The 21,809-nt window shown below is 45.3% G+C and overlaps 2 protein-coding genes across 4 annotated transcripts; both read left to right on the top strand.

Moving 5' to 3' along the window:
* The first annotated feature begins 397 nt into the window (after positions 1-397).
* On the top strand, positions 398-1,825 carry RPP25 (ribonuclease P and MRP subunit p25). Its single transcript, XM_060170126.1, has one exon. The coding sequence runs from the start codon at positions 531-533 to the stop codon at positions 1,170-1,172; it is 642 nt and encodes a 213-aa protein (XP_060026109.1). The 5' UTR covers positions 398-530; the 3' UTR covers positions 1,173-1,825.
* Positions 1,826-10,676: 8,851 nt separating this feature from the next.
* LOC132523314 (cytochrome c oxidase subunit 5A, mitochondrial) lies at positions 10,677-21,646 on the top strand. Of its 3 annotated transcripts, none has more exons than XM_060154217.1 (6): positions 10,677-10,876; positions 12,197-12,337; positions 15,116-15,232; positions 16,990-17,111; positions 18,727-18,849; positions 21,481-21,646. In XM_060154217.1, exons 1-5 carry the CDS (start codon positions 10,771-10,773, stop codon positions 18,838-18,840), a joined length of 600 nt encoding a protein of 199 aa, XP_060010200.1. In that variant the 5' UTR covers positions 10,677-10,770; the 3' UTR covers positions 18,841-18,849; positions 21,481-21,646. The 3 variants fall into 3 exon arrangements, with proteins under 3 accessions (XP_060010200.1, XP_060010220.1, XP_060010209.1); XM_060154226.1 differs by lacking the exon at positions 10,677-10,876 and adding an exon at positions 10,911-11,267; XM_060154237.1 differs by lacking the exon at positions 12,197-12,337 and having other exon boundaries at positions 10,680-10,876.
* Positions 21,647-21,809: the final 163 nt, after the last annotated feature.

The raw sequence follows: 21,809 nt of genomic DNA, 5'->3' as shown, positions 1-21,809 counted from the left end.
GAAATCTCTCCTTGGGAGGGGACAAGGGGTGGCCTTCAGCTGAAACGCGGAAGGGCTCGGGGACCCGGGTCGAAGCGCCGTTTGCCCTGCAGACGCAGTTTTTATTTAGGTTGCCCGTTTATCAGGGCTGGCTCTGGGAGGGCTGATGGCGATTACAGGGAAACTTCACCTGACAGGTCACCCCCTAGCGCTGCCACGGCGCACCACGGTGCGCGCAGCTCTCACGCCCGGGTAGCTGACGACCGGACTGGATCCGAGAGGCTGGTGAGGCTTGGGCTCCAACTGGGCTGGCTGAGTTAGGGGCGGGGCCTGGCGGTAGGGGCGGGGCTCCTAGGCTCTCAGGCGGGGCCTCAGCCAAAGGCGCGGAGAGCGCGGAGTAGAGCAGCGCCCAGTGGAGAGAAGTGGAAGACGAGGATCGCACCGTCCTAGCCCTAGCCCGCCAGCGTCCACGCAGCTCCCTCACCCTTACCCCGGCCGGCCCTTGCCAGACGCGACCGGCCGCCATGCAGCCCCGGGGCTGAGGCGGCCCAATGGCGAAGCCTGCGTCCCCGCGGTCCCGGCAACGACGGCGCATGGAGAACTTCCGTAAGGTGCACTCAGAGGAGGCGCCGGTGGGGAGCGGGGACGAGGGAGGCGGCCCGGGCTCGGGCCCCTTCGCAGACCTGGCGCCGGGCGCCGTGCACATGCGGGTCAAGGAGGGCAGTAAGATCCGGAACCTGCTGGCCTTCGCCACCGCCAGCATGGCGCAGCCAGCCACGCGCACCATCGTCTTCAGCGGCTGCGGTCGGGCCACCACCAAGACCGTCACGTGCGCCGAGATCCTCAAGCGGCGCCTGGCGGGTCTGCATCAGGTCACGCGGCTGCGCTACCGGAGCGTGCGCGAAGTGTGGCAGAGCCTCCCTCCGGAGCCCACGCCTGGTCAGAAGCCTGGCGAGCCAGCCGCCAGTCTCAGTGTACTTAAGAACGTGCCCAGCCTCGCCATCCTACTTTCCAAGGATTCACTGGATCCGCGCCAACCCGGCTACCAGCCCCCGAACCCCCATCCTGGCCCCTCGTCCCAGCCAGCTGCATCGACGTCCAAGAGGAGTCTAGGGGAACCCGCAGCTGGAGAAGGCTCCGCGAAGCGGTCACAACCTGAGCCAGGTGCTGCTGAAGAGGACCAGACCGCCTGAGAGCTCCGGCCTCTGGGCCACTTAGGTGGGCTGGATCTTACCCCCAGAGCTTCGACCTTGAGATGTACCTCCAGCCTTTCATGCTTTGGTGCTCTGGAACCCACGACCTGGCAGCATGGACCCCAAGGCGACAAGAAGGGGACCCCAGGGAAGCTTCGTGGTGGGGTTGCTTCACCTATGTGGACTGACGACACAGAACTGCACCTTCAGCTTTTCTGAACCATATGGGGACCTTCCTCAGGGGGGGAATGGTGGGCAGTGGGACTCTTGAGCCTTGCTCAGGACCCCCAAGGGTTAAAGGCACCTAGGATTCTTGAAGTGGGCCTGGAGGGTGGAAGCTGAGGAAGGCTCTTGGTATCACCCCACCACTGTCAGCAGAGGGCAAGGGGTTGGAAACCACGCCTGAGGGCAGCGGATTATGAGTTGTGGGGGTGCCCTGTTGTGCCCCTCACCTAGGACACAGTTTCCTTTCTAGTTTCCCTTCCCCTGCTTTTAAGGAGCATCCTGAGATCATGCTGGCAGGGGCATCTCCATAGGTTCTAGCTCTTTTAACATCCCCCTTTCCCAATGCTGGCCCAGAGGGAGAGACCCAGGACAGAACTTCCCATGCTTCCTCCCCTGAGCCCCACAGCTGGAGTCTTGCTTCCAATAAAACAAACACAAAAATGGCTCTGTCCCTGGGTTTTTTCCTAACCAGTTGTCTGTGCAGAGACTGCTCTGGTCTGCCCCCTTGTGTCTCAGTCCCCTCCAGCCTGGATCCTTAGCCTTTGGAGTCTTAGGGGTCAGGCACAGAAACTGGACAGCTTCAAAATGGTTCAGGGGGCACATTACCCAGTCCCCGGCTTCTCCCTCTTTCTCAGCCCTCCCTGGCTGGCTCTAGCTTAAGGGCTTGTGGCCAGAAGGGGACCATTTTCACCTTACACATTGCTACTAAGGGAAAGGGAGCAGCACATTGCTTTTCTGGATGGGGAAGGAAGGTGAGCATCGATGAACTCTCCTGTCACTGCCAAGGGTGGCAGATCCAACTGGGGTCCCTAAACCTGCAGCCTCCTGCCAATAGACAGCCTTATCCAGAAAGCTGGCACAGAGCCCCCCCATCCCCATGGATAGGGTCTACCCTTCACTGCTTTCTCTCTCTGAGAAAGGACAGCACACCCTTGGGAGAGGGGGAGGAGAGACGGAGCGCAAATCCACTGCTGGAAATTACTATTCAGCAGAGAAACTGGGACTTGGGTTGTGAATCACTGCAGGCTCCCTGATAAGCTGCTGCCTCCAGCCCTGCACAGCTGTCTGTTGAGAGATAATGGCCTTATAAGCCTTTCTGCCCAACTCCAAGTAAGGTGGGAGGGCGGAGAGAGTGCTGTGTGTACTGGAAGCACTCTAGCAGGTAGGGCGGCAGCGGCGGGGGGCACATAGCCCTGGGATCTCAGGGGACCTGCCCCCTTGCAACTTAACAGCATCCTTGCATTAAGGAGGAGATGGGGAAGTATGGAAGTCACTTGGTAGGCAGAAACCTGAAATAAATCCTGCTGGTAACAAGAGGTAGGTTTCTGCAGTTGACAGAAGGGGCTCTTTGGGGAGTCAACCCCACCCCCCTATCTCGGCTTCAGCTTTGGATCAGAGAGCCCTGCCATACAGATTCTGACACTGGTTGCCCTCCCCAATTTCTTGTTCTTGATAAGTCCCTAGGAGGGCCAAGGGGTTTGTGTGTGCTTCTCTGACTCTCAGTGGTGGCCCAAGAAGTGTGGAGAGAACGTAAACTATCCTGACAACTAAGGTGCCCTGGGCTGGCACTGGGCATCTGCATCTAAAGTACATGATAAAACTTGGAAGAGGTCCTGCATGGTAGGATCTTAAGAGAGACTGGTCTTGGTTCTGGAAAATGGCCAACTTTCCAAGACCACCAGTGTCTGAAGTCCTGATTGCCGGGTCACCAGGACTATGCAAGAAGAGACTTTCTCTTTTGATGCCTTGGGTCAGGTAAGTCCCCTTCATGTTGTTTCCCAACCTTCAGAGCGTTAACCTGTTCACATGTGGGCTGTTTCTGCCCCCATGCTAGAAAGCAGGTTATGAAACTGGCTTTCTTTTGTGTACCTCTACTCTACCCCAGCAGCTTCAGTTCCCAGGATTTTGATAGGTGCTCATGGGTGCCAATGGAACCCAGCACCTGTGAGCTCCCCACCCCTGCTTTACTGGACCCTCTGGCCCTGCTGACCCGGGAGCAGGCTCCAAAGGAAGGTGACAGATATCCCTATACATCCCCACGCCCAAGGCTAAGGTGGGAACCTGAGAAGTGCTGGAGTAAGGCAAGGAGTGGCAAGGGGAGCATCTCAAGAGACGCTCACTTTGAGAACTGACTAGTGGCAGAATGGGAGGGAGTGGGAAACCCTACTACCACCACCACAACCGTGAGACCTCATCTTTCCAATAGTGCCTCTAACCAAGAGCTTCCTGGGCCCTGCCTTGGGGCACTTCCAGGCTAGGGGTGTCAGTGAAAACTCACACCCACAAAACTGTCCCGTCACACAATCAAAATCCATTTGGGAACATAAATGTGTATCATCCAAGGCCAGAGCATGTGGTCAGATGGGCAGTGGACCACCAGCTGGACCTCGGGGGACTTCATTATTACGCCAAGTCTCAGTCTAGGCCCAGGGTGGGACTGGGGTGGAAGAATCAGAATAATCAGACATTGTTTCTGCCGCAACGATGTCCCAGTCTAGGAGAGAGAAAAAAGAAAGTTACAGCACAATGCAGTGATAGTGGGAGAAGGGAGCTCTGAGAAGAGGCATTTAATTCGCTCAGAGGTGTTGATGGAGCCGGTTCCCCAATGATCAGAAGGAATTAGCCAGCTGGACAGGACTGGACAGGGAATTCCAGGCAGAAGACAGAGAGGTGATGCTTGTCTGGTGTTGAGGCAGCCACAAGTGTCTGAAGGAAGCATGGCAAGAGGCAGGTGGGACTGGAATACCAGGTGGGAGCTAGGTCACAAGGAGCCTCCCTGAAGGAAGGGGAGGGGGCAGGGAGTGGAAGCCAGGGAGTGCCCTGGTCTGATTGATGTTTGAGAAGGATCCCTCTGGCACCTGTGTAGGTGGGAGGTGGATTGGAAGGGGCCTGACTGCATTCCATATACTGCAGGGAGATAGGAGATGGGACAGTGGGAGTGGGGACAGAGATGGGGACAGATATGAGAGCTACCCAGGCTAGGTGGGATTTCACTGCCATTACAGCCAGGATAGAGAAGGGTTTCTCCTTGTGGCTTTAACCCTAGCTTGGCCAGGACTTAGCCTGCCTTCCTGGCATCAAACAATAGATGGATTTTGGTGGGGAAGGGGAGTGAGGTAGGGGGGTCCACAGCTTTAAATTGGTAAAAGCTTTAGAAGCTCTTGTCCACTGCCCATGAATGTGCCAGGGCATGTTCACTGTACAGCTGGGGGAAGACCTGGGTCAGACACTCCCACCCTGCCACACCCATCTCCCCTACCAGCTCCGTTCATCTCCCTGCCCCTACTCCATAGTTCTGCAGTTTGGATCATTGCTATACCCATACTAGCCACTAGGGACTCCCTAGTCCCCTCTATTTCACTGAGATGTTGAAATACCTACAGGTCTCCCAGAGAGAAGGGCAATTGAAGAAAAAGAAGGAGGAAATATAGTCACAGGAAGGTCTCCTTGGTGACACCAGGTTTCTTCCTGTCAGAGCACAGACCTTAGTTTATAATTGTGCCCTCATTATTGTGAACCTCTGGTTGTCAGTCACCCCAGTAAACCATAAGCCATGATTGAATGGATCCTGCCTGCCTTGCTCCCTACCCAGATCTTGGAACACAGGAAGCCCACAGAGAGCTGTTGACTGAGTGAGTAAAGACTGGCTGAACCAGATTTCTGAACTGTTCGGATGCCACATCAAAGTCCTTAACTGTCCAGCCCCATAAACAGTGACCCAATGTTCCCCTTTTCCCCACCACTGCTTATCCCCTATCCCCACCGTCTGGGCCCTTGGGTTTTACCTTCTCTTTGAAGAAGCTAAGGGTCACCATGGTGATATCAAACTTGAGGATTCTGACATCTGCTGACTATCATAGATACTGTGAGTTGAACTGTGTCCTTCCGAAAGGTATTTTGAAGGCTTAACCCCTGATACCTGTTAATGTGACCTTATTTGGAAATAGGGTCTTTGCAGATGTAATTAATATGTAAGGTGAGGTCATTCTGAAGTAGGACGAGTCCTTAATCTAATATATCCTTATAAGAAGAGGAGAAGAGGGGGCTTCCCTGGTGGCTCAGTGGTTGGGAGTCCGCCTGCCGATGCAGGGGACGCGGGTTCGTGCCCCGGTCCGGCAGGATCCCACATGCCGTGGAGTGGCTGGGCCCACGAGCCATGGCCGCTGAGCCTGCGCGTCCAGAGCCTGTGCTCCGCAACGGGAGAGGCCACAGCAGTGAGAGGCCCGCGTACCGCAAAAAAAAAAAAAAAAAAAAAAAAAAAAAGAGGAGAAGAAACAGAGACAGACACGTAGAGGGAAGAATGGCATGTGAAGATGGAGGCAGAGATTGGAGTTTATGCAGCTGCAAAACAAGGAATGCCAAAGGTCACCAGCGAACAACAGAAGGTAAGAAAAAGGTACAGAATGGAGTCTTCCCTAGAGCCTTCAGAGAGAGCATGGTCCTGCAGACATCTTGATTTTGGACTTCTAGCTTCCAGAACTATGAGAGAATACATTTCTGTTGTTTTAAGTCACCCAGCCTGTGTTACTTTGCTAAAGCAGCCCTAAGAAACGAATACAATAGGTATTCCCACCACCTTCAGTGGGAATAGGGAAAAGGAATATGGGGTGTTTGCCAAGGTCCAGTCTTGCATGGACAGAGGGTCTCTGCAGGTTTCTGCTAGCAAATATGAAGCCTGGTGTCATATTGAACAGGCTTTGCAGGAAATGAGGCTGACTCTGATCTGGAGCAAGTTAATTCTTCTCTCATCTACAAAATGGGACAGATCGCTGTGGGGACAATACCAGGCTTCCCAATCATTCATCATCAGAATCACCTAGGGCACTTGTTAAAAATATAGATTGCGGCTTCCCCGGTGGCGCAGTGGTTGAGCGTCTGCCTGCCGATGCAGGGGACGCGGGTTTGTGCCCTGGTCCAGGAAGATCCCACATGCCGCGGAGCTGCTGGGCCCCGTGAGCCATGGTCGCTGAGGCTGTGCATCCGGAGCCTGTGCTCCGCAACGGGAGAGGCCACAGCAGTGAGAGGCCTCCATACCTCAAAAAAAAAAATATATATATATAGATTGCATGTTATATGTTAATTATACCTCAATTTTTAAAAAATACAGATTGCTGGGGTTGAACTCCAAAGCAACGGGATCAGAATATCCCAGGAATGACCTGGAAATGGGCAGTTCAATTAGATCCTCAGGTGATTTTGATGATTAATCAAGGTTGCCTAGTCCCTGAGATAATATATAGAAGAAGTGGCACTCCCACTGGTAAGAGACCCAAAGGTAAATCCCCTTCTCTTTCCCTTCCCATTCAGCCATGGAGAGAAACTCAACTGTTGAAGAACTGTTGAGAGCTGCCCCCTACAGCTGGTGCTGGAAAAGAGAGTCTCTTGGCTCAAGGAGCTGGGGGACACAGGAAGAAACCTTTAGGAGAGCAGCTAATGAACTCAGAACACAAAGTACCCCTGCCCTGGGCTCTGTTTCCTGATTGGAAACTGGGGGTGTGGGGCTCAGTTCAGACAGCTACAAAAACTCAGCTTTCTTTGTTTAAAAAAAAAATTATAAGGATGTGGAAAACATGGAACCTCCTACATTGCTGGCAGGAACGTAAAATGATGTAGGCTGCTTTGAAGCAGCTTGGCAGTTCCTCAAAAAGTTAAACATAGACTTACCTTATAACCCATATAATACTCCTAGATATATATCCAAAATAATGGAACACGTGTCCACACAAAAACATGTCCGCAAATGTTCACAGCAGCCTTATTCATAATAGCCAAAAAGTGGAAATAGCTCAAATGTCCATAAACTGATGAATGGGCAAACAAAATGTGGAATATCCATATGATGGAGTATAATTCTGCCATAAAAAGGAATGAAGTACTGATTACAACATGGAGGAACCCTGAAAACATTATGCTGAGTGAAAGAAACCAGACGAAATAACATTCATATTTATATGAAATGTACAGCATAGGCAAATCCATAGAGACAGAAAGTAGATTAGTGGTTGTCTAGGGCTGGTGGGGTAGGGGGAATGGGGAGTGACTGCCATCGGGTATGGAGTTTCTCTTTGGCGTGATGCAAATGTCCTGGAATTAGATAATGATAATGCTTATACCACATAGTGAGTATACAAAAAAACACTGAATTATACACTTTAAAAGGATGAATTTTATGGTATGTGAGTTATATCTCAATCAAAAATGATATCCTTTAATGATGTTCTGATCATAAAAGAAATAATTGAGGAAATTACATAAGTATTAATCGATTAATTATGAAAAAGTACCATTAGAGCTCTCCTACCCATACTGTATGGTGGCCCCCCACAGGATCACCTTTGAAGGCTCCTGACACCCTTTCTCCCTGATTCCCAGGTAATCTATATGGTGTGTTTGTCCCCCCCCACCTCCATGCCTTGTCCCTCATCTCACAACCTGCCATGCCTTGGGAAAAGAACTCTCTATAATTTACAACAGAAGAATACAACACTCACCATTTATTGAGCTCCATTTATTGAGCTATGTCCAGCCAGGACATAGTATTTTATATGCATTATCTTATATAATCTTCCCAATAACCTATTAAGTAGGTTCTATCGTTATTCTTTTTTTTAATATAAATTTATAAATTTATTGGGACTTCCCTGGTGACACAGCGGTTAAGAATCCGCCTGTCAAAGCAGGGGACACGGGTTTGAGCCCTGGTCCGGGAAGATCCCACATGCCTCAGAGCAACTAAGCCCGTGTGCCACAACTACTGAGCCTGAGCTCTAGAGCCCGTGAGCCACAACTACTGAGTCTGCATGCCACAACTACTGAAGCCCGCGCACCTAGAGCCCGTGCTCCACAACGAGAGAAGCCACCACAATGAGAAGCCCGCTCACAGCAACGAAGAGTAGCCCCCGCTTGCCGCAACTAGAGAAAGCACAGGCTCTAGGAACACAGGCTTCAGTAGTTGTAGCTCACGGGCTCTAGGTGCACAGGCTTCAGTAGTTGCGGCACACGGACCCAGTAATCCATTTACTTTGAATTAATCAAAAGAGAGATAACGCTGGATGTGCCTGACCTGATTAGATGAGGTCTTTAAAGGAGGGTGAAGTGTCAGAGATACTCTCCTGCTGGTTTGAAGAAATAAGTGGTGGTATTGTGAGAGGGTCTATGGAGGGTCCATGTGGTAAGGCCCTGAGGGTGGACTCTAGGAGCTGAGAGTGATCCTTGGCTGACAGCAAGAAAAAAATGGGGACTCAGTCCTACCACTGTAAGGAACTGAATTCTGCCAACAACCTAAACAAGCTTGGAAGAGGACTCTGAGCTCCAGATGAGAATACAGTCCTGGCTGACATCTTGATTTCAGTCTTGTCAGAAGACCCTGAGTAGAAAACCAGTTATGCTATGAAGGCATAACTGACCTACAGAAACTGGGCAATAATAAATGGATATTGTTTTAAGCTGCTTAGTTTGTGGTAAATTGGTATGCAGCAACAAAAAAAACCCTAAAACAGGTGATGAGGGCTTAGAACTGCCCTCAAAGTAGCAGGGGATTCAGAATTTGCTGGGAAGTCAGCAAAGCCTACCTTTATGGGTGGTGGGGAAAGAAAATTTCTGGAGTCAGACAAAACTGGCCTCAAATCTAACTAAGCACTACTGTTTATCAGCTGTGTGATTCTTGGGCAATGTCCTCTGAGTCTATTTCTTCATCCATAAAATAGGGATAAATACTTATCTCACAACAATGTTATAAGGCTTAGATGGGATAATAAATAGTTTGTAGCATGCAGTGGCACATAATAAATTATGGTCATAATTGTTTCTGAAAACAACAACAACAAAAACATGCAACACTCCTGTAGCCAATCTAAGGTCCTGTAGGCCAAGTGGAAAGACTGACAGCAGAGACCAGTTGGGATTCAGTTGCCATATACCCCAGTGGGTTTTTTGTTTTGTTTTGTTTTTTTGGCTGCGCAAGGCTTCAGGGATCTTAGTTCCCCCACCAGGGACTGAACCCAGGCCATGGCAGTGAAAGCGCCGGGTCCTAACCACTGGACTGCTACGGAACTCCCAGCCCAGTGCTTTCTTTTTTTCGTTTTCAAGTTTTTATAGTTTTTTGTTTTGTTTTTTAAATTCTTATTGGAGTACAGTTGATTTACAGTGTTCTGTTAGCTTCTGCTGCACAGCAAAGTGAATCAGTTACACATATACATATATCCACTTCTTTCTAGATTCTTTTCCCAGTGCTTTCTTAATTATGGGAGTCCTGACCTCATCCTGAGCTTCCAGCTCTTGGAGATTTGATGAATATTAATTGAAATCAAAGAGGCGAAACCTTCCCCAGGTGTCCTTTCGTTAGGTTGGGGGGAGAAGTTGAGGACAGGTGCTTTGAAAAAAAGCTTTTTTATCATTTTCCCAGCCAGGTTCATACCCCCTAAAGCACTGCTAGGTAGGAAACAGAGAAGGGCCAATACTGACACCCTGGAGACAGGGCCTAGAGTCAGGAAGTGGAGAGTGAATGTCCATCTTTTCTTTCCTCAGATCCAGGGATAGAGAATGAGGGATAACAAGAGATAATGAGACTTGTCTCATTAACTCCTTGTGGCACCGAGATAATTCAGGCCTGGAGAATGTGGTCTCACTGCCCAGGAGCTCAAGGTCAGAATGCAGTTAGTGAAGCCAGATTAGACGTTAAGAGTCTTGGAATTTAATCAACCACCTCCTGTAGGGACTGGGGGAGGGCCTTTCACCAGAACTATCCAGGTGAGTCCTGGGACTGGGGATTAGGTGAAAAGAGCTTCGACTGCCAGCAAGGAATCTAATTTCTGAGCCCGTTTCTTTCTCTGTAACGTCAAGTGGTTGGACTCATTTTTTGAATGCTTGCGGGTTTGTGGTATAAGAATAGTTACTAATAGGATCCCTTATAGGTAAGCAGTCGTTCTGTCCCACTCGTTCTCTTATTTTAGGCTCAAACAGGGGGGTAAAGCAAAGAAGGTATTTTTATAATAATTTGTCGTTGTTATTGTTATTGTTCCCATGTTGAGGTGCTAGAGTCGCCTCCCGAGCCAGACTTGAACCACGCTACGGTCCACTGACGGTTCTTCGCCTTCTTCCTTCCATCCTAGCTCCACGATCGCCGCTGCAGTCCACGGGACCAGCGAGTCGGAGGAGAGCGGGGCCGAAATAAATTGTCCTGAGCGCGCCGCCGTAGCCCGCCCGAGGCCGCGTGGTGCCCCCTTCCGCCAAGGCGCGAACGCCGCAGTGGGCGGGCCCTCACGCTCCGCCCGCCGTGCGTCGGTGCGTGAGTCCGGCCCCCACGAGCTCGCGAGCGGTCTTGAGCTCACACCGGCTTCTCCTCAGCCTTATCCTGCGCGCCGCCATCACCGTCATGCTAGGCGCCGCTGTCCGCCGCTGCTCGGTAGCAGCAGCCGCAGTCGCCCGGACCAGCCCTCGAGGCCTCCTGCACCCCACTCCGGCCCCCGGCCCCGCCGCCGGTAAGGCCCCCGCCTGCCACTGTCCGCGCCCGCGTGTCCTTGCGGTGACCTGGGCCCCCGCTGCCACGCGAGGGCAGGCTCGCCCAGCGGCCTAGCTCCTGCCCTACGGGCCGGCGGCCGAACCTGGTGACCGCTGGCCGTTCTCTCCGCCGCCTCGAGTTTTGGAGGACTCGAGGGCGCGCCCCCGGGGCCTCCCTCGGCGTGACTTCCTGGTGCGGGCACCGCGGACGGGTCAAGTGTGGACCTGCTGTGGGCGCCAAGGAGGGGGCACAGCGCACCTCCAGCGCCCACCGAACCCCTTCGGTCCCCGGGCCGTGACCTTGCCCCGGCGCTGACCCCGCGGCCACCTGACTGGGAGTGGCCACCGCCGGCCTGCAGCGCTTCGGCGAAGGTGACATTGAGTTCAGGGTAGGGGCGGGGGGGGGTGGTCCCTCCGGGGACCCCGGCACCGCCGCCCCCAGCGTCTTCCGAGAATGCGTTATACTTCCGTGTGGAACGCAGTATAGCCGTTTTTTCCGACATTTCTCGGTTAGCGTTTTGTGTGTCACTTTCTCAGACCATTCTGTTCTTTTTAGAGACTGCTGTGCCACGTTCTGATTCTTCCATTTTTACGATAGATCGACGTGTGTGGTTGTTTCCTGAGGTCTGGAAGAAAGCCTGACTATTGATAGGTCTTATGATAAGAATATTACTCTTTCGAAAATTGGGTACCACAGACCCAGGAATACTGGCTTCTACAAACATGGGGAAGCGTTATTTTTGGCTTCCGGTTAGAAGCCTGATTGTTGGAGTATGAAATGGTCTGCTGATTGCTGTCTCTTATTTTGCCTTCCCCTTATATGTGTTCCGGGAAACTTTGTGTCCAGCACGGAACTTCTAATTATTGTAACTGCACTTTGATTTTGGTCCATGATGGTAGTATATGCGACATTATGAAATTTGGCCCCTAAGCATGCATATTTAAACATGTGAACTCAAACTCTTAGTAAGTTTGGACATAGTGATTTATCTTCTAGGCACTCTAGTCACCCTCTTTAGTATAATTCATAAAAAGCTTTATTTTAGGTGTTGTCCTGTAAACCTAAATATTTGCCACAAGGAGGCAGTCTTGGTTACATTTGTGTCAGCTACTTTCTAGCTGTGTGACCAAGGACTTATTAATTAAACCTTAAGACTCAGTTGTCTCATCTGTAAAATTGGGATAATATTTAGTAGTTGTGAGGTTTAACTGAGACAATGTAACTCTTAGCACCTTTCCTGGCACAAATGCTTAATACATATTTGCTTTTTTATAGTGCATTTCATTTTTGCATATTATAGGTGAGGTTTGTTATCAATATGAGATGAAGAGGTTTTATGCAATTAAAAGTCAGAAAGGACTAAGATTCTTGGATGAGGCTATCCAAGGTCAAGTGAAAGAGCTCTGGAGGGGTTACCTGAGGGGCCTCAAGTTTGCTGTAGGTAAGTAGCAACCCAAATTCCATATTTGGTCCCAGGAGAAGTCTCCAACTTGTAACAGAATTGTTTTCCAATAACTGCTGAGTTACATAATTAAATGTTTTGAATAATGGTTAGATTCTCTAGTCAACCGTTAAAAGTTACACAATCCTGGCACCTGTCCTTACTCTGATAGTTCTGAAAAGGTGGGAGGAGTTTCCGCTTTTCCTTTCTTGGTGCAGAGCTAAATTTAAGTAGCACTTTTTATTACCTTCCAACCTTTTCTGCACCACTCCCACATTTATAGATTTCCAGCCTTTGGACCCCAAGGTTCATGACTGCTCTTAAGCCTTACACCTCTGCAACCCTGCCTTTGAGCTTGTTCATGTACCCTCTACATTATTCACTTCTTTCCATTATTCCTAGAATCACCACCACCAAAATGTTCATTCTCTGAGCCTTGTCTGAGCTGATTAGTTATTGAAGGGGATTAATGAGCCCCTTAATTTTTCTAAATATATTGTTAACCCTTTTTTAAAAAAAGATTGCTTAACTGAATGCCAGAAAGCAGTGTTAGAAATAGATTTTTAGATTGTAGCCCTAGAAATGTCCCAATTTTTTACAGTTGCTTCCTTTTCCCTACTCTGGAATCTTTAGTTTATATGAAAGCACTGAGTAATTGTTTTCCAAAATAATTTACCATACAAGCATCAAAACTAGGTGGAAATGCTGTACTTAAGTAGGGGTGGTGTGGGGGAGGGAAAAGATGCCTATATAGTTTACCTAAAAATCAAAATGTTAAGCATGTTCATAATAACTACAAGAATAGATCTTGCTCTGCCCATTACTAGAATTAAGAATATAATTTAAACCATGTGGGAGAGTATGTTTTTCCCAACCTGGAAGCTATGTGTGTTCCCAGTGCTTGCTTGGTATTCTAAATACTTGTCTCATACAGGGTTTTTGTTTTTTGTTTTTGAATACAACCAGTTTGTAATTTGGGACTCTCAGAAGGAAAGTGAACAAATTGTCGAAGGTGATCCATTGATCTCCCTGTCTAGGATTTGTAGTTGCTAGCCATCTTTTTCATAGTTAGAAAACAAAACAAAGCCGCGGTCATCCAGTGAAATCCATGCCCATGCCCAGCAGTGAGCAAAAGAAATTTGTTATCATGAAATGCTTTTCTGGGTGGTTGGAGAGAATTATATGCTTCATTTTTCTTGGGTAAATACTTAGAAGTGGAATTACTGGGTATGGTAGGTGTGTATTTAACTTGATAAGGAACTGGTAAACAGTTTATACTTCGATTATATACTTACACTTTATTCTGCTAGGAATAAGTTTAGTTTTTAAAAAATGTAGTTTACAAATTTTGGTAACAGTGGGCTAAAGTGTTATTTTTGGTATGTTAAGCCTTTAAAAATAACTAGAAATTATACCAAGCTTGTCTAATTCGTATAACAAGAAATGCAATTTGAAGAATGTTTTATTTCTATAAATTAGAATTTCCATAAATAGAAGATCAATTAAGACATTTCTAGATAAGGATTAATTTAAAGCTACCATTCATTGAGTACCTACATACAAAGTACTAAACCCTGGGCAAAATGTTAGCTTGCTTTCATTTTTAATCATCATACTCTGCTAAGGTAGTAGTATCCTCATTTTATACATAAGGAATATAAAACTTGAGTTAATTTTACCAGGGCCAAACAGTGGGAGAGTGAAGAGCCTAGAAGCATCTGACCACTAGGCTCGGCTGCCTCCTAAAACCCAAAGGTAAAAATGCCTTTTCCCACCTCCTGCTCCATTCAGAGGCTGTTTAGATAGAATTCAGATTTCTTAACTCCCAATTCACTGTCCATTTGATAGGCAGAAACTAAAAATGGGAAGGCTTTTCATATGGTACTAGAAAGGGTATATTGATTGAGAGCAGAATACTAAGTGTTTCCTATTTTCTTGATAGTGTTATATTAATAAATCTCACTTCTTAGAAATCTAGTAAAACTTTTTTCCATTGGGTGTAAGTCACTTTTTTAATTAGAATTTTCAAGGAAGGGGCTGTAGTTTGATAAAACAATTTTTAAATTACCATTGCTTTGTCAGGATGTATAATTTATTTTGGGATATAATTTAATGGAGAGCATAAGTTTTTTTTTAATTTATCAAGAAAGTGTATCTTATAAATTTGCTTAAGAACTAGAATGGACATTGTTTTATTTTATTTTTGGCCACACCAAGTGGCTTGTGGGATCTTCGTTCCCCGACCAGGGATTGAACCCGGGCCCTCGACAGTGAAAGCGCAGAGTCCTAAGCACTGGACCGCCAGGGAATTCCCAAGAATGGACATTATTTTAAATTAAGAATTAATAATTGCTTATCATAAAACTAAGTGTATAAAGAAATAAAGTTTTTCCTTTCAAAGATAACCGCTGTTAACAATTACATGCCAGCATTACACATTAGTGGGATAAAAGCATGAACGTACACACATAGTACTTTTTGTTCTACTTGCTTTAATGTGCTTAATTTTTAAGATTTTTTTCAAATCAGTACATAAGATTTGTTTCATTTGACCTGCTGAATAATTTTCCTACCATGACATACATAGCTGAGTCAAAACTTCATGCATTGAGTGTATTTAATACCACTGAACTGTACATTTAGAAATGGTTAAGATGGTAAATTTTATGTTATGTGTATTTTAAGACACACCAAAAAAAGAAAAAAACTTTATGTATTGGCAAGATATGTCAAGTACTACTTCTATATATTGAAGTTTTTGCTCTCTCTCCCCTATAGCTATCCAGTCCATTCGCTGCTACTCCCATGGGTCACATGAGACAGATGAGGAGTTTGATGCTCGCTGGGTGACATACTTCAATAGGCCAGATATTGATGCTTGGGAATTGCGTAAAGGTAATTGGAACATAGACATATGTGTCTATTTTCGTATAGAGTTATGAACTGCTATGTAGTCTTCCACTACTTTGTTGAAAGTAACTACAGTTAACCCTTGAAAAACTTGGGGGGTTAGGGACACCAACACACACCCCCACATAGAAAATCCACATATAACTTTGCACTTGGTCCTCTTTATCCACAGTTCTGTGTCCAAGGTTCTCCATCTGTGGATTCAGCCAACTTCGGATCATGTAGCACTGTAGTATTTATTGAAAAAAATCCACGTGTAAGTGGGCCTGTACAGTTCAAACCCATGTTGTTCAAGGGTCAACTGTATCATGCAAACTGGGGATTGTCATGCATCTTGCAATTAGGAAAGTTTATAGTTTCCAGAGTAAGTATTTCCTGTAAAGCAGGGTTTTAAAGGAGGCACAGTTGACATTTTGGGCCAGACAGTTCTTTGTTGCAAGGGCTGTCCTTTGCATTGTAGGATATTTAGCAGCATCCTTGGTTTCTACACACTAGATGCCAACACCCTCACACACCCCCAGTTGTGACAACTAAAAATGTCTCCTGGGGGACAAAATCATCACTGCTATAATGATAGGCCGGGGTGAGCAAGATTTAACAGTTGTGTAATTTTTAGATAATTTACGCAAGTAGTCATTTGGTTCTCTTCCTCTCTTGGTAATAGTTTGGGATTTTTGTTATTTTTATTCTCAGTTATGATTTGTCTTGCCCTGAATAAGAGTCCGATCTGAATAAGCTAGAACTTGTTTATCCTAAATTTGTAAGTACACATTTAACATAAGTAAGTAGCATTAATAATAACCAGGCTAGTGACTGGTAGGTAACTAATTCTAAGAGTAAGAAATTTATCTCAGACCAAGAGTTCATTCTCTATGACTATATTCTAGCATTGCAGTCACTGGTGTCCTTTGTTTAAATATTTTTAAATAAATAAAAGCAAGAAACCTAAGTGCTTCATACTTTTCTGCAGGAATGTAATGACACCATTTTGCTGCAGCTGGGGAAATTCTTATTGGATAATCTTGAGTAGAAGTAATAAAAAGAACAGCAGTTCTGCATTCCCATTAAGAGAATCTTAAATTTTATGATGTATCATTTTGTGCTGAGCCAAAAGGAATCATGCCCAGTCATTTTCTGGTTGAATGTTTTTGATTGTGTGCTAATGGCTCTCTGTATCTCCTTAATGTCCTCATTTGGGCTTCATTACCTCTCCTTAAGCATTTCTGTGGTGGTTTTTAGATTATTTTCCAATCAGATCTATTTTAAAGCAATCAAAGTACATACATCATACTAAGAGTTAAAGATATAAGTTGAAAATGGCCCTCTTGTTTGAAAAGAAACCAGCTACTTTTGAAAACAGGGTTTGCATTTAAGAAAACTCTTGAGGTTTTTTTCCTTCCGTCTGCATGCTGCTGCATAGTTCTTTTCACTAACTCACTGTGGAAGATCCACTGTGATCTCATTATCTAGAATATATTTTATTTTTGGCTGCACCATGCAGCTTACAGGATCTTAGTTCCCTGACCAGGGATCGAACCCAGGACCCTGGCAGTGGACCCGCTGAGTCCTAACCAGTCCTCCCTAGCCTGGGAATTCCCAGTTATCTCATTTTAGAGATAAGAGAATAGAGGCTCAAACAGACAAGATCACATGTCTATGGTTCAATAAAAATACAGATAACTAACTCATAGTTTAAGTGAGGATATACCAGGTTGATATGACCCCTCTTTTTAATTTGACAGGGATGAACACCCTTGTTGGCTATGATCTGGTTCCAGAACCCAAAATCATTGATGCTGCTTTGCGGGCATGCAGACGCTTAAATGATTTTGCTAGTGCAGTCCGCATCCTAGAGGTTGTTAAGGTCAGTAAAATAACAATGTTTTGGAAGTAGGTGGACTGTTGATTAGGTATTAGCATATTCTGTGTTTCTGAGTTTGTTAAAATACCTAAAATTAGTTCTTATATAGCTAGAGGGAATGTACATTGCGGTTACAGTCTTTTTGGAGGGTGGTTTGGTAGAATTTATTCAGAGACTTAAAAATTATGCTTGATACCCATTTGTTCAGCAATCCCATATGAGAATTTACCTTAAGGAAATAATTAAGAGTGTACAGTTTATCTTTGTGCTGTTTGTGATATGAAATTCAATGTTGCTAGTGGTTTCTTAAGGTGGGACTTCCCAGAAGAGGTTATTATTCATGTTGTAGAAATGTGTTTAACATTAAAGATATTCATAGTATATTAACTGAGGGAAATTATGAAATAATTTTTGCAGTGTATGACCCCATTTTATTAAAAAGTATAGAGAGAATGATCAAAATGTAAGAGGATATATACTTATTCTCCTCCCTCTTACTTGATTATAGTTTCTAATTTTTCTGTAATGAACAAGTTAATGCATGGAATTTTAAATAAGAATTTTATAATTTAGCAAACAGCTAAGGGACCTAGAGTTTGTTAAAGACAGAAGAGTAATAGCTTGGCATTGTCTTAGTTCATTTGACTTTTTTAATATTTGTCCCTGAGGAACAAATATTATGACAATATAGGTGTGATTATATGTTATGGCGAGTATTCATCAAAACTCTCTTGCCTTGGAAATAAGTATCTCTAAGTGTGGCTCTCCGTGAAAAGACATTGTGTTCTATAAGAAAGAAATTCAAGGTCTGTAAGAGGGAAAGTATGATACTACTTTATCTAAAATGGGTAAGATAATTAAGGGTTCTGTAGGCTATCAATCCATTCAGCACCAGTAGTTAATTCAGTTAGGGTCTCAAATTGAGGCAAATCAAAAAACTTTTTTCTGTGATAATTTAATTATTACTGTTGCCTGCTAGGCATGTTTAATTGCCTTCACGAAATTCTGTCATCACCACCTTCTTTTCCAGTAACTCAAGGCTTTAAAATGTTTTTTTCCCTTGGGTTTAGACCAGTTGTCTTAGTTAGTCTCCAGGTGTCTTAAAAACCTACCTTTGTTTTGTTTTTTATTTTTGGCTGCGTCGGGTCTTCGTTGCTGCGCGCGGGCTTTCTCTAGTTGCAGCGAGTGGGGGCTACTCTTCGTCGAGGTGCGCGGGCTTCTCGTTGCAGTGGCTTCTATTGTTGCAGAGCACAGGCTCTAGGCGCGCGGGCTTCAGTAGTTGTGGCGCGTGGGCTCAGTAGTTGTGACTCGCGGGCTCTAGAGTGCAGGCTCAGTAGTTGTGGCACACGGGCTTAGTTGCTCCACAGCATGTGGGATCTTCCTGGACCAGGGCTCAAACCCATGTGTCCCCTGCATTAGCAGGCGGATTCTTAACCACTGCACCACCAGAGAAGTCCCAAGTTGCTGTCTTTTTTGAACAGATATGTTAACTTAAAAGTAGGTGACTTGTATTCTCTGCTACTAGCCTCTGCATATGTGATTAAAAGCATTTTCAAGTTCATTTTGTTAATAGAGACAGCTTTTCAGAGCTAAATGTGACTATTTTCTTTGCCATCAGGACAAAGCAGGACCTCATAAGGAAATCTACCCCTATGTCATCCAGGAACTTAGACCAACTTTAAATGAACTGGGAATCTCCACTCCAGAGGAACTGGGCCTTGACAAAGTATAAACCCCATGGGTAAGCTACATACCTGAAAAAGGCAGGAAAGAATCCAGGGAGGGGTGAGTGAGTGGCATTTCAGTATTCTCAGAGTAAGACCTTTTCGTGGCCTTTTTAGAGGCTGTGAGCTTAGAGATTGAGAGAGTACCTATGATGATTAATTTAAGGAGCTAGAATTGTTGTTTCTAGTTGTCATAATTATTCTTTTACTGGCGTAAAGGCAAGTAAAAGCCTTATTTTAAAATCTATATAAAATATTTCAAGCATAATGAATAGCATAGGGAATAAGTGTAACCACACCCAGATTTTGAGGTATTATTATTTTTGCCATGTGTGCTTTAGTTTTCCCCCTCCCCCAAGAAATGACATGTTTCACATAGAGTTGAAGCCCTCTCTGTACCTCTTCCCTAATTCCAGCCCTTTAACCTCCCCCAGCTAAAGGTAATCTACATAGGTGTTCATCATGCATGCTTTTATACATCTGTTTATTTTTAATAGGGTTTTATTGATTTGATGATTCTGTTTTTTGTGTGCCCATGTTGGAATATGATAGTTAAGTAATATTCATTGATAATAAAAGCTTATTTGATACCTTGTCCTCTATGGAAAGACAGATTAGGTAATAAAACGAGCCACAGGATTGCCTGGGTGGTGAGCAGTACGCAGAAAATCCTTTGTAAAACAGAAAATATATAAGTAAAAAGTCATATATTTATTTTATTTAACAAAGACACATAGTGTATATAACTCTTACTATGTGTCAGGTACTGTTTTTTGAGCTTTATAAGTATTAACTCATTTAATCCTCAAACAGTCCTGTGAGGTACTTACTATTATTATAATTATTCCCATTTTACTATTTTACTGATGAGGAAACTGAGGCACATTGTCCAAGGTCATACAACTAGTAGAGGAACCCACATTTAAACCCAGGCAGTCTGGCTCCAGAGTCCATTGCTTTTACTATGCCACACATCCTTTGCATTGCAGTGCTGAGGCATTTACTAAGGCCATACTCTTACTTCTCAGAGGTAAATGATGAGGCTTAAGTAGAGGATTTGCTTCCTAAGAGTAAGAAGAAGCTTATTTTTAAAAGATGGAACTAAACTATCTTATAAAAGTGGACCCCAAATTATTTAAAGAGCTAGTATCAGACTCCTCACAAGATAAAGAGCCAGGTTAGGATACCATTAGTCAACATCTAATTTCACACCTAATAAACATTTAAAAATCAGGGCTTCCCTGGTGGCGCACTGATTAAGAATCCACCTGCCAATGCAGGGGACATGGGTTTGAGCCCTGGTTCGGGAAGATCCCACATGCCATGGAGCAGCTAAGCCCGTGCACCACAACTAATGAACCTGCGCTCTAGAGCCCGCGAGCCACAACTACTGAAGCCCGCTCACCTAGAGCCCATGCTCTGCAACAAGGGAAGCCACCGCAGAGAGAAGTCTGCACCATAATGAAGAGTGGCCCCTGCTCGCTGCAGCTAGAGAAAGCCCATGCACAGCAACAAAGACCCAACGCAAATGGATGAAGATGTGGCACCTGTATACAATGAAGTATTACTCAGCCATAAAAAGAAACGAAATTGAGTTATTTGTAGTGAGGTGGATGGACCGAGAGTCTGTCATACAGAGTGAAGTAAGTCAGAAAGAGAAAAACAAATACCGTATGCTAACACATATATATGGAATCTAACAAAAAAAAACAAAGGCCCAACGCAGCCAATAAATAAATAAATTAAATTAAATTAAATTTTTAAAAAATCTTAGAACTCAAAAAGAATCCCTATATTCAATCTTCCCGCTGACAAAGTGAGCAGAAAATGCCTGAGGTTTTGTTTTTGTTTTTTTAAAGGAGCTTTTTTTTTTAAAATTAATTAATTAATTTTTGGCTGTGTTGGGTCTTCGTTTCTGTGCGAGGGCTTTCTCTAGCTGTAGCAAGCGGGGTCCACTCTTCATCGCGGTGCGCGGGCCTCTCACTATCGCGGCCTCTCTTGTTGCGGAGCACAGGCTCCAGACGCGCAGGCTCAGTAGTTGTGGCTCACGGGCTTAGTTGCTCCGCGGCATGTGGGATCTTCCCAGACCAGGGCTCGAACCCATGTCCCCTGCATCGGTAGGCAGACTCAACCACAGCGCCACCAGGGAAGCCCTGCCTGAGGTTTTGTAATCCAATTTTGAGGTCTCTTTTCACAGCTTGCTTTGGAGCAAGAGTCTTAATTTTATCTTTGTCCACCCCTATGCCACTACCACCTCCTCCTCCTCCCTGAAGCCAGATAGCACATCTTTGTAAAACGTGGAAAGGCTTTCATTTATCAAGTATTATTCCAAGAAGTCCAGAAGATCTTTGTTATGTAGGATATTTTGTAGCAGCAGTAACACTGTACTCTTTTACTCAAAATTTTTTTAAGAGGGCAACTCCCCAACACTCTTCTGATTGGAAAAGACTACCCCAATAATTACCAGGTGTATGACAACAAAAAACTAAGCAGTACCTGGTGTGTTGATTGCAGGCAGGATTAGGTAAGAGCAGAAGAGACTACACAGAGACAGTGATTTTCTTGGGCTGTTGCTCTAAAGGTTATTTTTAGTAAGATTTCTACCTTTTCTTTATTTCCTAGCTAATTTTTCATGTTTTCTCTTACAGATGGGCTTCCTAAGGATTTATTGATAATGCTACTTGATTGTAAACAATCACCTGGAAATACTGATGAAAACATATTACCTTATTTGAACAAGTTTTCCTTTGTTGAGTACCAAACCATGTAATGTAACTTGGACTTTAATAAAAGGGAAATGAGTTTGAACTGAAATTAGGTATTGTTTCATGTGTTTGCATTGAAAAGCAAAAAAAAAGAACTATTATAGGGTCGTTGGTTTCATTGGTTTCCGTGTTATATGCTGAGAGAACTGCTTCAATTCTCTGGAAACCACCCAACATGAAAGTCAGCTACATAAACATATTTGGGTGCACTG

This window comes from Lagenorhynchus albirostris, chromosome 1 (genome assembly GCF_949774975.1).
Source record: "Lagenorhynchus albirostris chromosome 1, mLagAlb1.1, whole genome shotgun sequence".
In the NCBI taxonomy this organism is placed as follows: domain Eukaryota; kingdom Metazoa; phylum Chordata; class Mammalia; order Artiodactyla; family Delphinidae; genus Lagenorhynchus; species Lagenorhynchus albirostris.
Note: the sequence above shows the minus strand (reverse complement) of the source record. Positions and strands in the feature narration are given on the sequence as shown.